Genomic DNA, 13,222 nt, shown 5'->3' on the forward strand with positions numbered 1-13,222 from the left:
GCAGTCGCTTTCCAACCCCCTTTTCGAAATGTAGATTATATACCACATACCAACGGAAGTGCCCATCTCGCCATCCACACGCACGATGATACAAGTTGCGGAAACTATGCTGGGAGAGACAGAGAAAGGTCTCCCATCTCCTTCAATCCTTGGCGTCTCGACAAGATATCGATCTATACATCGCCGCATCCTGCGGAATTTACTACCGAGTTTTCTTTTTTACAACTCCACAGCTGCGCGAGATGAGATACGTCCGACGGATTTCCTCGATGGCATGCGAGGATATGCGGCCTTTATTGTCTACTGTTGCCATTTCTTCATGCCTACGCATCCTCAGGCCAACCGCGGGTTCAATGGCTACAATAGCAATGAAGACTACTGGTTAACCCAGTTACCAATCATCCGGTTGATTTACAGCGGGCACGTCAGCGTCTTCCTCTTCTTCGTCATCTCCGGCTTCTCCATCTCCTTGAAGCCACTGAAGCTCGCCCGTAGCGGATCCTACAGCGCCTTCCTCGACACAATGGTATCTGCGACATTCCGGCGACCATGCAGACTCTACCTACCATGCTTAGTCACACTGGCAATTACTTTCTTGGTTGCATGTTGCGGCGCCTTCGACTTCTCATACGCTCTAACAAAGAACTGGCCGTTTCTCAGCAAACCTTTGCGGATACCAATCGCTCACCACTCGCTTTCGAAGCAATTCTCCGACTGGGTGGGGCAGGTGTGGACGTGGTCCGATCCGCTTGCGCGACGGACGCGGCACCCGCCTTACGGCGTGCAACTCTGGACCATACCCATCGAACTTAGCTGTTCCTTCATCAGCTTCCTCGCGCTGATCGGACTCGTAAAAGTGCGTCCGGCCGTGCGAATGAGCATTACCACTGTAATCGCGGTGTACTTCATGTTTCAAAATCATCCAGAGGCCACGCTTTTTCTTGCGGGGACTACGCTGGCGGAATTGTATCTTATACGGCAAGAAGCTGCTGTTTCTGCTCCGGGTCGAAGTATGGAGTCCAGCAAGCAAAAGATACAATCGAGTTTGTTGTTCGGGTTTGGACTCTTTGTTGCGTCCTATCCTACTGCACATGGTGAGAAGGCCCTCTTCTCTGCTCCGCTCCACTACGTCGCAAGCACGCTGTTTGGCCCATCAATACGTTGCCCCAATCTCTTCGTTACTATAGGTACCGTGATACTAGTCTATGTGGTGTCTCGGTCACCCTTTTTACAGAGCATGTTTACGACACATGTTGCAAAGTATCTAGGGAAAATCTCGTTTGCGCTATATTGCGTGCATCAGGCTATGATCAATAGCTTTGGGTACAGGAGTATGTTGTTCTTGTGGTCATTTACAGGAAATGATACTGTATACCGGTATGAACTGGGTCTTGGTCTTTCGTGGGTCATCCAGACGACTGTGACGATTTGGGCGGCAGATGTTTTTTGGAGGTTGGTGGATGTACCTAGTGTGGGGATTAGTAAGCGGCTGGAAGAACTGTGTCTGGTTAAAAGCTAAAGTAGTCTCTTGTAAGCATTCCAGGGCGTAGTTTCTTGTAGATTGTATATATTATGTGTAATGGCCAAACGATCCTGACATTCAGGGGCCATTCATTCGAATTAGACTTTAACTTCAATGTACAAGAACTCCACAAACATAGCTGATATTGAGGTTGCACTTACAGCAGTAGAATCGGTAGGGCCTAGAGAGAAAGAACTTGGCTATGAAGTTATTGTAAGATAGTATGATCATAGTGGTACGATGCTCAGAGAAAAAAGTTGTTGAGTAGTTGATATTCAAGGGCAACCAGCGCCGTCCGATATTGTAAGAGATATTCATGACGCATCACCGTGTACTATGTATAATCTATGTCTAGTTCATCAGAGCTTACTCATCTCCTGCTTCTTGCTCTCTACCTCCTCTAATACGTCGTACCCATAGACCCACTGCCTAATCTTCTTGTCCGTAATTCCATAACTTGTCCAATCAAGCAGCGGATCGCCCCTCGTCTCCTCCTCGCCCTCAGCCCCGTCCCTCCTGGCTGCTCTATCCCGCATATCTCTTTGTGACCCAGGACTCAGGTGCAACAAGTCTCCCGCGTGCTGGCTCGCCGCACTGATCTTCTCCGCACGCGGCTTGCGCACAGTTTCAAACAGCGTAACAGCCGAAGCCAGCGAGAAGGTCTCTGGGCATGAGACGTGATAGGCCAAGGCGGTAGCGAGTGCTAAACCGTCTTCAATGGCGAGCGAGACGCCCATGGACAGGTAGAAGGACATGGCGTGGGCGGCGTCGCCAATGAGGACGAAGTTATTGGCCCGTGATGTCCAGCTGGGGAGAGGCAGGACTTGGTGGACGGGCCAGTTGGTGACAGGGCCTGAGGCCAGTTCAATCAGGCGCTTTACGCGCGGGTCCATGTCTCCGTAGAAGCGGGTTAGTTCGGCCTTGTACTGTTCCTGGGTCCAGGCGCTGGTGTCGACTGTGTCTGGGTGGGAGAGTACCAGGTTGAGCTTGTCAGAGCCGCGGACCATGTATGTCATGACGAGCTTGTGGGTATCAGCCCTGAGAAATGGTCAGCAAGCGTTGTGAGGGTCAGCCATCTTCTTTTATCTTTTTTGACGCACCAGCAATTTCCCGCATGCTCCTCGACAATCTCCCTAGTGAGCGGGTCGGCCCGCACCTCCTTCACATCGGCCATGACGCGGTAGGCGGCCATGCCTGTGCCCACCACCCACTCCTGTTGCGGTGCTCCCAGGCTCTGCATCAGCTGGCCTCTCGCAGAGCTATTGATCCCATCGCACGCTATCACTAGATCTGCCTTGAGCCTCTCCCCGCGCTGCACCTGCACCCATCCCTCCTCCACTCCGTACTCGGCCACCCGCGTCCCCAGCCTCATTTCCACCTCCACAGCTGCCTCCTTCCCTTGCCTCGCCACCAGCGCCTCCCACAGGATTCGATGTAGGTCCGCCCGGTGCACAACTACATACGGCGCCCCGTACCACTCCGTAAATTGATCCATCGGCACCCGGTTCAGTACCTCGCCGTCGCTTCCACGCCTGAGGTGCCATGATGATGGCACTGCCGAGGCAGCAAGCAGCGCTGAGCCCAGCCCGCACCGCAGGAAGAAACGCGTGGCTGCGGGCGTGAGCTGCACGCCCGCTCCGATCTCGGCCAGCTGAGCTGCGGATTCAAGAAGAAGAATACGGTGCTTAGAGCTGGTGCCCGAGAGCGAGTGCGAGAGGGCTAGTGCGGTCGAGAGCCCGGCGAGGCCAGCGCCGACAATGATGATCTCCATGCTGTTGTTCTCCTTTCCTGCTTTTCTGGCTCTTTCTCGTTGGGTTCGTCCTCTCTCCGTCTCTGTTTTGTGGGGGATTGTGAAGGATCGCGAAGGATTGCGGGGGGATTTTTGATCTGACGGGCCGTCTGGGGTGCAGCTCCCATATATTTATACCCGGGCATCAACATAGCGGAATGCAATGGAATGATGCGGAATTCATTTATTCAAGCATGACCATCGTAGCACGGATGTTTCAGCCGCACTAAGCATTCTTCTCGTGCAGGTTACCCTGCTACAAACAGGCTCCCCCAGCTGGCCAAGTTTCCTTGGACTTGTTGGTTACCCTATAGAGCAAATCCCTAGGCACGGCTCGGCCTTTTTAACGGGTTGCCCCGTCCTTAACCCTGTATAGCGCCCGCCGCTAGTCAGCACAATGGTCTAGTCTCGCTGTGTTCGCGGCGCTTGCATAAGTCCGTCAAGTACCGAGCCAAGCGGAAATATACCGCTCGTTTGATGTAGTGTAAGCGGGCCCTTGGCGCTGAGTGCGCTTCTGCTGTCATTGTACTATACTATCTTCACTGTATACATGCTTCTTCACGGCCTATATGTAACCCTTGTAAATAGCCATGAACCTTTAGTATAGTAATACTCGGCTGTTGTGATCGATTACAGTCGACGGGCAAACAACCTACTGGTGACTACACTCAAGGATTAAGACCAGCACCCCGCGCCCCAACTCTTTTAATGATATTACAAAGAAGATGTTGCAATCTGTATATCTGCTTCCTTTGTAGCCAATTCAGTGATGATACACTAAGCTATTATACGTTGAGATAAAGGTGGGCAAAAGTGATAATAAGTAAAAATTATATATTATAGTGAACGGTGAAGTTAGATAGCTTCGAATCAAATACCACTTATATACCCAAACCATCACTCTACTGAGCGCAGCCCTTACAGAGACCTAGCCTCCAGAGTTTGCACTAAGAGTTGACGGCTGAGCATCCTAACCCTCACGGTGTCCTACTTATGTATCTAAAGGTTTACTGTCCGATCGGTTACCTAGGCAAGAAATGGATCTGGCACCTTTCACCGCTTGGATCGTACATAGAGCAAAAAGTGTAGCTTGATAAGAGTTACAAAGCGAATTTTCTCTCATAATCCTTGGTACAAACTTACATTGATAGGTTGGGATCGCGGGAGTAGCAATTGAACTTGTCTGTATTCGTATTATCACAAGCGGTGATGATATAAGAGTACATGGTTTAGTTGTTTCTTGATTGGATTTTCTAGTCGTAGTTAGTATAGGTATCGTTTGCATAACATGAGAAAGGGCTACTTACGACAAGTTCAACTCCTGCAGGAGGGACATTGCCGTTCATGCACGTCTGGGGGAATTCCTCTTTGCTGGCAGGAACACCATTGCCCATGCCGGTGCCCGTCTGGTCAACTACATACTCATAAGTGCTTAGGGTACTACCGTCGGGGTAGAGAAAAGGGTCTTCGGTAGCATAGCCGACATGAATGCAGCCTCTGACTCCATTGCATAGCTTTTAGTTCCAACGAGCTACTACTACGGGAATAGCAGTTGCAAAGAGAGCGGTGAGAAGAGTGGCGCGCATCTTGAGTGCAGGATTATGAGATTATGAGGCGATAGTTGACTGTTAAGAGGTGCAGAAGAAGAGATGATGTCTACTTGCTCATGCGAACAGGGGCCTCTTATAGCAACTCTACCGTGAGCATAGTACCAGAGACTCAAACGACCTCAGCAGCCTAGCTAATTGATAAAATAAGCGAATATATGTAAACGCGGAGATCTAACCTCGAGCAGTCTGCGTTTAGCCAATACTCAATGCCGTAAGCACATGGAAGCCATGCTGTCCCTGTTGTTTATATCATCATCATCATCATCGTCATCATATTCATAGTTGAACTATTTTTCTATGATAGTTTTCTCCTTTCAATAACTAACTAACTACGCACAAATTGAAACATAATACCTAGAGCTGAAAAAGGAAGTTGCAACCTGTAAAGGCCCGATGACTAGAGCTTTAAAACGCGCACAGGCCTATGATAGCGTCGTAGTACACACAGATGCACAGACTACTTACTGCATATACGACTTTTGGCGAGAACTTTAAGCTGTAAGCTTACCTGCCTTCACATCCTCTGCAAATAAACTCTATTTAGTTTTCCTTTTACTCCGCGTCTTCTCCACAAATGCGCCTCACGCGTATAGCCCTGTCCATTACAGCCGCAAGATGCGGGATAAACGCATCTCTACAAATTGAGAAGAACATTACTCGGTTACTATAGCTACCATACAGAGAAGCAGGAGCAATTGCGACAATAGGTGAAAGAAAATGGCGGACTCCTAGGGACAAATGGATCTTTAGAATGGAGCGATGCAGGCTATTTATACATTAAAACTCGTGTTGTTTCGAATGCAACTACGCAGCAACTGCAAGGGCAACAACGAACTTTGATCGCGAAACCGACTTGGCAACGATAACCAAAGACTATTCTGATCTCGGAAGCTTGGAGCACATGGCCACTTCTAACAGATCCGCGGTGCTTGACCATCCAAATCTTTTGTTGGTGACACGCATCGCAATGATTAACCGCCACACTTGCCACCAATTATCCACATTTTGCACCGCACATTGGCGAGGAATGTCATCTAGTCGTTGTTTGGCTATATCTGTTAACGCTATGCCGCTTTAAGTATAGCAAACTGCTAGACCAGGTTTGAAATATCTATTAAGTCAAGAATGACGACTATACAACAAGAAATCGAATTTTAATATACAAGTGACCCCTTTTCTTTTGCATATAGAATAAGGAATATTCTATACTCATTAAATTAATAGTCTTCTACTAGGACTACCTACTGGACTAGTTATCATGATGTTGGTTCGAAGCTTCGATAATATGGAATCGTCAGCGTAATTAGATCTCGAAGCTTATGCAAGTGCTCCACCTATTATCACTAGGAGATGAGTTAACGAAGCCTTTCCGATGATTCCTCAAATCAACTTTAAGTACAGCATTGCTAAATCCGTTTATCATTTACCAGCATAATATTTGACCTCAGCAATTCAAACGATTAATGCTTCTATTAGCTCATTGAGATATTGTTCAACGTTCCGAAGCTATTCCATGAGCCTTCTTTGTGAATACCATATGTACGATGGAATAAAAAAGCCTTAGGAGGTTCATACATATTTCTCACAGCCAGCCAGTTGATAAGAGAGATTGTGATAGTGGCTGCTCCCACAACAGGAGCCCAGTTCATGGCATCGTCGGTGACAGGATAACTAAGAGGGATGCAGAACACAATGGCAGCCAACAGAAGCTAGACTAGCGGCATGATATTAACCAAGGGTCTGAACTTTCAGAGGCTAAGATAGCGATTTCGTGGCAAACTTTGTCGTCCGCGTGCCAATAGAAGGGTGATGGGTGTTCCATAGGAAACAGGACACAGACCACCCCCAACCCGTATAGAGCGTTAAGAACGTACGAAGGCGCAAATTGAAGTGTGTCCAGTGTGATGCCAATGCCTGCATAGAGCAGGATCGCATTCACTGGAAGCTGCATATTAGGATTTACATGGGTAACTCAGGCAAAGGATGGAAGACTGCCTGACTTTGCGAACGACCATACAATCTGGCTAATGGAGGTGATGGTAGAGATGGAGGATGCGAACAATAGCGCTCGCGACCAGCGGCGTACCTTTCACTAACTGTGTCAAATTCCCCCAACTACATTCGTTAGTCTTCCCAAACTCCCTTTCGTCATTTGTATAGCTTAAGCTGATGATATAACAAAGGTTATATGGGACCAAACGGTCCCCTATCCCACGGGTCCGCACTTCTCAGCATCGAGCACATCACAAAATACGTCATCAAGCTTCTCCACAAGGCGCAAACACAAGGCTAGAAATCTGTCGTACCATCACAAAAGGCACTCGACGACTTTATCGAACATACAGATACTTTCTTAACCCGCATAATCTGGAATGCAAAGTGTCGATCCTGGCTGAAAGGAGGTAAGGGCAGCTTTAACGTCTATGTACGATAGTATGTGGTTGTGTTAGTTGACAAAAGAAACTAGGGAAAGAAGATGAACCAGCGCTAGTTCACCCTGGCAGCCGGTTGCACTGGGTTCATATGCTCATGAACCCACGGTGGGAGGAATTTGAATTGAGCACGGTAAACCAGAATAGATTTGCATACCTTGGAAACGTTTACGGTAATGGAAACGAAGGGTAAAGTCAAAACGTGGTACTTTAGAGATCCGGATCAGGGGTATGAATCTATTATTAATCAAAAATAATGGTCGGCGTGCTGCCTGTTGGAGGCAATAGTTGAGATATCTGGGAAAACGGGCTACATTTCATGTGTAAATGAATATTTTGACATTTAGTGCAGGCAAGTGACAAGATTCGAGTTTGTCATCATATCTCTGGTTCCTCTTACTCGACATCACTTTAACCAAACTTTGTACGTCGTCGGCAAACGCTGTTTACCCAAAGACGTTTGCGACTGGGATGTTTGAGGATTTTTGTATTGTGTTCTCCTCTAGTGTATTCCCTGTCGCGTAGCTCTCAAGGTATCTAAGCTAGCGATCTATAGCTCGAGACTAACATCCGGTACCTATCCAACCGAGCGAATCACTGAAGAAGCCAGCTATGTTGTCCCCAGATGTTGGCAGGGTCATGTACAACGAGGAGCTTGGGCCTGGGAAATCTAGAGAGCTTATTCCAGCAGGTGAAATTTGGTATTCGTCCATCTCATTCATCTAGAAAAAGTCAATGTATTTGTCGCAATGCGAGAGGTGAGAGAGAAATCTTGAGGCAAGAGTTGAGAGGAAGGGCCTTCAACGATTAAAGAAAGAAGGAAACATACCATATTATTGGACCCTGTAGCTGACAGCTGCTCAAAGTCAGACTGTGACATGAAATCAGGATTTTCAACTACGAGTGAACTGTCATCAGGTGGCTCTAGGTGGATGTTGGGTTCAGCAACTGAGCTAGTATTGCTAGCGGTACTACTTGCCGGATCTCCGGTTAGTGACTCAACGTAGAGGCGTGCGATGGAGGTAAACTCCACGACCCTGGCATCGTGAATGGTGCCTTGCACTAACAAGTCGAGTCTGGCATAGTGGGCAGCACTTATGTTAAGGTATGACAGGTTTATCCTGGTTTCAGCATGTAGTGGGTTGTGAACGACGAAATCGAAGACAATGAACATTGCAACCATTGGCATAACTCCTAGCATCCTGTTCACGTTAGCGGCCCTTTCCACTTGAGTTTGCCACCTGGAGGAAATTTACCATAAGGGAGTGAAGGGACTCATGGTGATCATATAGGATGACTCAATAATCGTGCGTGCTGTTGTCAAAAAGCACTTCTCGTTTTCGGATCTTCGCGGAGATCCTTTGTTTGGGCACCGGTTGAGAGTTATTCGTGATGTACAAATTCTCAGATTTTAACATGAAAAATGGATCCTCAATACCATTTCTTGCATATACAGAGGTTTAGATCGATGTCGGTGCAATGAAGAGCCTGGACGCAGGCTATCGGGAATCGAGTTTAGCCACGATTGCAGTTGGTCGTTGATGCGATCCATTTGCCGAAAGCATTGTTCTGCTGGAATCAAGGTAGCAGATAACAAGAAGATCAAATCATATGCTTTCGATAAAATCCTCGAGTAGCGTGCCCAGCAAGGAAGCCAGGCCAAACCTTCGGTATGTGTCGGCAAATCTGTAGGAAGCGGACGGCTGATGTCGATGTTAGATATCAACTAGTGTGTAACAGTCAGCGAATCAATTCCTCGCGGAAATCAAAGCTTACGCGACATACAGAGGTGGTGCTTGAATTAGAAGCGTATTCTTTTTCCAAACAGTATACGACCCAAAATGTTCTTCTACCTTCTTGGTATGAGCTACGGTCAAGGTTTCTTTTGTGCAGACCCAAGGTCATGACTGTTCTTGCCGCTTCTGAGATACACAAAGTCTCAATCTGCAGACTTGAGTAATTAAGGGCGAACACTGCCTGTAGTCAAGGTGCAGTTAATACTGGCGGTGACTATGTATTTATATTCAAGTAGGCTTACCATTGCTGTCATTGCCTATTATGATCAGCTTACAATCTATTGAGAAAGATTGAAACTTACCTGGGCTTTGAGTAAAGACGCCTTACACATCAACACATCTTGGAAATGATGAAATGCGAGGCTAAAGTAGTACCATGCTAGGCTCTTCGCGGGCTCAAAAGAACCCCAATCATAGTACACACACCCGAGGCTAAGCACGGTGTGGTACAGAACTAACCATGTCTCATGAGTTGGGCCCGAGCTTTCAATATGGGCGGACAAAGCTCTCTATTCGAACGAATCTTGATCGAGGAACAGGTATATCATGTGAAATTGCTCAAAATAGGCTGTGACTCGATTAGCTCAAGATGTGTTATACATCTAACATGAGGGATGTGCGTACATTGGATGTGTTGAGATCTACGCTCAGAAGAATCATCGATGTCGTCATATCGTCTAGGGGGTTGAGGAGTAGGAGCCTCCCAACGGGTCTGCGTTTGTGCTTCCAGTGTGCTTACCAAAGTTTTGAGCTTGTCATGACTAAGCTTCAGACATAGATTGTCGACGGCATTGTTGGAAAAGAAAGCGAGACTAAAACTGGAGACTGATCCATGTTGTCAGCTACAAGGTTACCTAGAGTCCCCCCGGTCGGTGCTCACCATACTCATTCACCGTTTGCCGCGACACCCTATATCGGCCAGGGGGATACCGAGATCTCACCTCTCCAGGAGTTCCTGTGAGTTGCACAGCGAATAGAATTTGGTCAACATACAAGTCGGTATTCTGTCTACATTGCATTGACTCGGAGACAGCTTAGTCTCCAGGCATATCCTGCGTCGCCTCAGAAGCGTTCCGCGCATGTGTAGAGGCGGGTATTTCAGCAGCAACGATTATGCTATCGTGAGTGTCGTTCATTTGCGCGTCAACAGTTTCTGGGGAGGGGATAGACGATGGTCGCGAGGGACTACGCCCAGCATGTCTACCCCTTATAGGCCTTGATACGTGGGGTTTTCGTGCTTTTGTCGGCGAGAAAATGCATCGCAGCCCTCATTTCTGTTGTGATGAAGTACGCCAAATTCATTGAATAGTACATGTTATAGAGAAGTCTTTGCATACGGTACATAAGATGCATTTCTCGTCCTGCTGGTTATTTTCTGTAACTAGTAAGCATCGGGGTGCAGGAGCAAACAGAGCTGGATCCTACGAACTTAGACAATGCACTTTCCAGGCTCTGTAGTTATCACAAGTACTGAGATATTTCTTGGGATGCGAACTGTCGACGGTGCTTGTAGGAGAGATCATAGCAAGTCAGCAGGACGGGGTTAAGAATGGCGCACCAATTGATGCTAGCAACAATTAGATAAGGCGCTCCGAAAAGCGAGGAACTTCGTTCCTTCGAAGCCTTCGGCTCCATGCATGCTTATCATTGCCAGGTTTATCCCTCTTAGTGGCACGCCAATGTACCCCGCTTCTCCCAGGACCGAGATACGTTGCCGAACACCTCAATGTTCCTCCTTCGCTTAGAGTCATAGAGATGTGAAGCGTTTCGCAGATAGACACAAAAAACATCAGTCAGAGTGAGTTGAGACGAACCCTCAACGAGTTAGTTGAGGTTTGAATAGGGGGATAGGGCTATATGCCCTGCGCACGTGACAGAGGCTCTATCGACCCGAGGGGTACCCGATGCATTTCCGATGGTCGGCCTTCCTGGGCCTTCAGTTCAGAGTATCGTGATAACACGGTACTAACTTGACCTACTATCAAATTCTATTAATTCATGTGATAGAGGATGTAATCTCTTTTTCTCCATAATATAACAGTGTAATAGTAAAATTCTGGGTTAAGATAAGATATACAGTCTGAATTGTAGAAACAAATATAGTAAGAATATAACAACTAAGACACTGTAATATCAGCTGAACCAGAGCTTCCAAATCCTTCAGTCGATACAATCTGGTAGGCAGCTTGGCTAAGAGGATTGTGGTTTAAGCCGTGCGCAGCATACGCATTGTAGTGGTTTGCGGTAGTGACCGTACCGCTGGAGCGCTTGTTCTGACGGATCGACCAGTTCTGGATGTAGTTGTTTCCGCGGTCAACTGTGCAGATTTGGTACTGGCTGCCATCACTGGTGATGGTGCCAACTGTTTTGCCTTGGCTGCACGGGTTGTACGAGCCGTAGTTCTCAAGAATCTATTTTAAGAGTGAGACAAGAGTCTGGCGAACATTGAAAATAGAAGACTTACGTAGTTTTCGCCGTGCTGCGACCAAGTGTAGACGGCAAGATAGAAGTTGCCTTGTGCCTTGATGTTGCCAGTGAAAGTAATGTTCCTGGGCTGCGCGGACTTCCAGCCCTTGCCGGATGTCATGTCTGAGATACCAGACCATGTCACAGAGTACCCGCCGGCTGCCTTATTTGTGTATGTGGCACTGCCACGCTGGCCATCAGTCCCTATACGTTAGGTTAGTAAGATTACTCTAGCATCGAACGACGCTGTCACTCACAAAACTGGTAGTAGAAACCATTGTTGGTACCCGAGCTGTTGGGGCTGCTGCGCTTCGAGATAGTGATGTCCCCGGGGCCCTCTACAGGGGCAGCGATGACACCCATGATGGTCGCGAAGGCGACAAGACTGGCGGTAAAGGAGACCATAATGAATATGTTCTGAAGGTTTTTGCGTAAGCAATTGATATAGTCGATGAACTGTACTTAGTTGGACCAAGAACACACACTACTCTTTATATCCACATGATATCCCCTTGGTCAATCAAATCTTTATGTGGCTCCCCACCTTGACTACCTCTACTTGGCTAAAGCTTAATCCGCATTGTGTCCGATCTCATTAATTCCAAGTTGGCGACTTAGCTCAAATTGGCCATAAGGGAAAACTGCATTCCGTCACTTACAAGGATGCGAGATTTTATCCGCCTACCAAGGGGCATTTTGTGTCGATTCGGCCCTAGTTTGCAAGAGACTAAGCTTCCTAAGTCCTGCCGATATTGCTTAATTTTAGGCTAAGCTTCTCATAATAGATTGACCTGGCCCACTCTTATTTAAACATGTGTGGGGAAATCCTTGAATGCATACGTAGTTATTCTCCGTGTTAATGTCGGTAAACCTGCTATGCCAGATCTGTGCAGGCCAGCGGGTAAATACGAGTGGATAGCTGAGGATCGTGTTTCAGCACCTCGACTGCGCCCGGTGGTTGGTTGCATTGCACAACACGAGACTAGAACTTCGACGCCACTTATTGTTTGTCACATGCGAAACAAGCACGTAAGCCTGTGAACCTTATTAAATTGTTCCCCCAAATGGTTATGAATTTATAGAACAAATACATCAGCTGGAAGCAAATACACCACATAATACTATGTTCGTAGCATACATAAAAGCTTATTATTATTATTATTATTATTATTTTGGTTTTACGTCCTGTCTCAGCCGGTGGGCTATATAAGACGTGCAGGCTAGGCCCGCAAGTATCTACGTAGTGCTATCACTTTGGTGTAGGTGGGGGAGGGGGCTATCTAAATCGAGGTGAGGCTCGTAGCCTAGTCTAGAGGGAGGTAGAAGGGGGTCTTGCGGGTAAAAGAGAGAGGTAGGGTGGGTGTAGGGCGAGGCCACCTAGTATAGGTGTTGCCCTAGTTCTCGAGGTTTCCTTTGTGCCAGGCCTGTGTTGCAGCCCTAGTTTCTTCAATAAAGGCAATAGTAGCCTGTATGCCTACGCTCGTGTTTAGCAGGAAGGCTAGCGATAGGGGGTCCTTGCTCGCCTCCTGCATCTTTATCCTAGCCTCCTTATATAGCGTACAGCTAAGGAGGATATGGGTAGGATCTTGAGTAGCTCTATAGTTGCA

The 13,222-nt window shown here is 47.5% G+C and overlaps 6 protein-coding genes across 6 annotated transcripts; 1 reads left to right on the plus strand and 5 right to left on the minus strand.

Moving 5' to 3' along the window:
* Positions 1–106: 106 nt before the first annotated feature.
* On the plus strand, positions 107–1,519 carry COCSADRAFT_82401 (uncharacterized protein; the record flags this gene model as incomplete). Its single annotated transcript, XM_007698903.1, has 1 exon — positions 107–1,519. The coding sequence occupies one exon, from the start codon at positions 107–109 to the stop codon at positions 1,517–1,519; it is 1,413 nt and encodes a 470-aa protein (XP_007697093.1).
* A 259-nt stretch (positions 1,520–1,778) lies between these two features.
* COCSADRAFT_34243 (uncharacterized protein) lies at positions 1,779–3,405 on the minus strand. Its single transcript, XM_007698384.1, has 2 exons — positions 2,623–3,405; positions 1,779–2,560 (listed from the first exon to the last, which is right to left on the minus strand). The coding sequence occupies exons 1-2, from the start codon at positions 3,291–3,293 to the stop codon at positions 1,882–1,884; spliced, it is 1,350 nt and encodes a 449-aa protein (XP_007696574.1). The 5' UTR covers positions 3,294–3,405; the 3' UTR covers positions 1,779–1,881.
* A 1,213-nt stretch (positions 3,406–4,618) lies between these two features.
* On the minus strand, positions 4,619–4,825 carry COCSADRAFT_61871 (uncharacterized protein; the record flags this gene model as incomplete). Its single annotated transcript, XM_007698486.1, has 1 exon — positions 4,619–4,825. A coding segment is annotated over one exon (207 nt), but the record flags the coding sequence as incomplete, so codon positions are not given.
* A 2,974-nt stretch (positions 4,826–7,799) lies between these two features.
* COCSADRAFT_179102 (uncharacterized protein) lies at positions 7,800–8,632 on the minus strand (the record flags this gene model as incomplete). Its single annotated transcript, XM_007698904.1, has 4 exons — positions 7,800–7,867; positions 7,922–8,075; positions 8,183–8,555; positions 8,610–8,632. 4 exons carry the CDS (start codon positions 8,630–8,632, stop codon positions 7,800–7,802), a joined length of 618 nt encoding a protein of 205 aa, XP_007697094.1.
* On the minus strand, positions 8,609–9,671 carry COCSADRAFT_289233 (uncharacterized protein). The gene is made up of 4 exons (XM_007698905.1): positions 9,452–9,671; positions 9,392–9,406; positions 9,139–9,330; positions 8,609–9,079 (listed from the first exon to the last, which is right to left on the minus strand). Exons 1-4 carry the CDS (start codon positions 9,479–9,481, stop codon positions 8,765–8,767), a joined length of 552 nt encoding a protein of 183 aa, XP_007697095.1. The 5' UTR covers positions 9,482–9,671; the 3' UTR covers positions 8,609–8,764.
* Positions 9,672–11,133: 1,462 nt separating this feature from the next.
* On the minus strand, positions 11,134–12,020 carry COCSADRAFT_352331 (glycoside hydrolase family 11 protein; the record flags this gene model as incomplete). The annotated part of the gene is made up of 3 exons (XM_007698906.1): positions 11,134–11,560; positions 11,614–11,819; positions 11,873–12,020. 3 exons carry the CDS (start codon positions 12,018–12,020, stop codon positions 11,267–11,269), a joined length of 648 nt encoding a protein of 215 aa, XP_007697096.1. The 3' UTR covers positions 11,134–11,266.
* Between the last annotated feature and the right edge of the window lie 1,202 nt (positions 12,021–13,222).

Source organism: Bipolaris sorokiniana, assembly GCF_000338995.1.
Source record: "Bipolaris sorokiniana ND90Pr unplaced genomic scaffold COCSAscaffold_3, whole genome shotgun sequence".
NCBI classification, from domain to species: domain Eukaryota; kingdom Fungi; phylum Ascomycota; class Dothideomycetes; order Pleosporales; family Pleosporaceae; genus Bipolaris; species Bipolaris sorokiniana.

Bases quoted from the DNA above. Each gene is read 5' to 3' on its own strand.
- COCSADRAFT_34243 (XM_007698384.1), bottom strand. From the start codon at position 3,293: ATGGAGATCATCATTGTCGGCGCTGGCCTCGCCGGGCTCTCGACCGCA. The intron at 2,561-2,622 runs GTGCGTCAAAAA...ACCATTTCTCAG, and splicing joins GAGCATGCGGGAAATTGCTG to GGCTGATACCCACAAGCTCG.
- COCSADRAFT_289233 (XM_007698905.1), bottom strand. From the start codon at position 9,481: ATGTGTAAGGCGTCTTTACTCAAAGCCCAG. The intron at 9,080-9,138 runs GTATGTCGCGTA...GTTACACACTAG, and splicing joins CTAATTCAAGCACCACCTCT to TTGATATCTAACATCGACAT.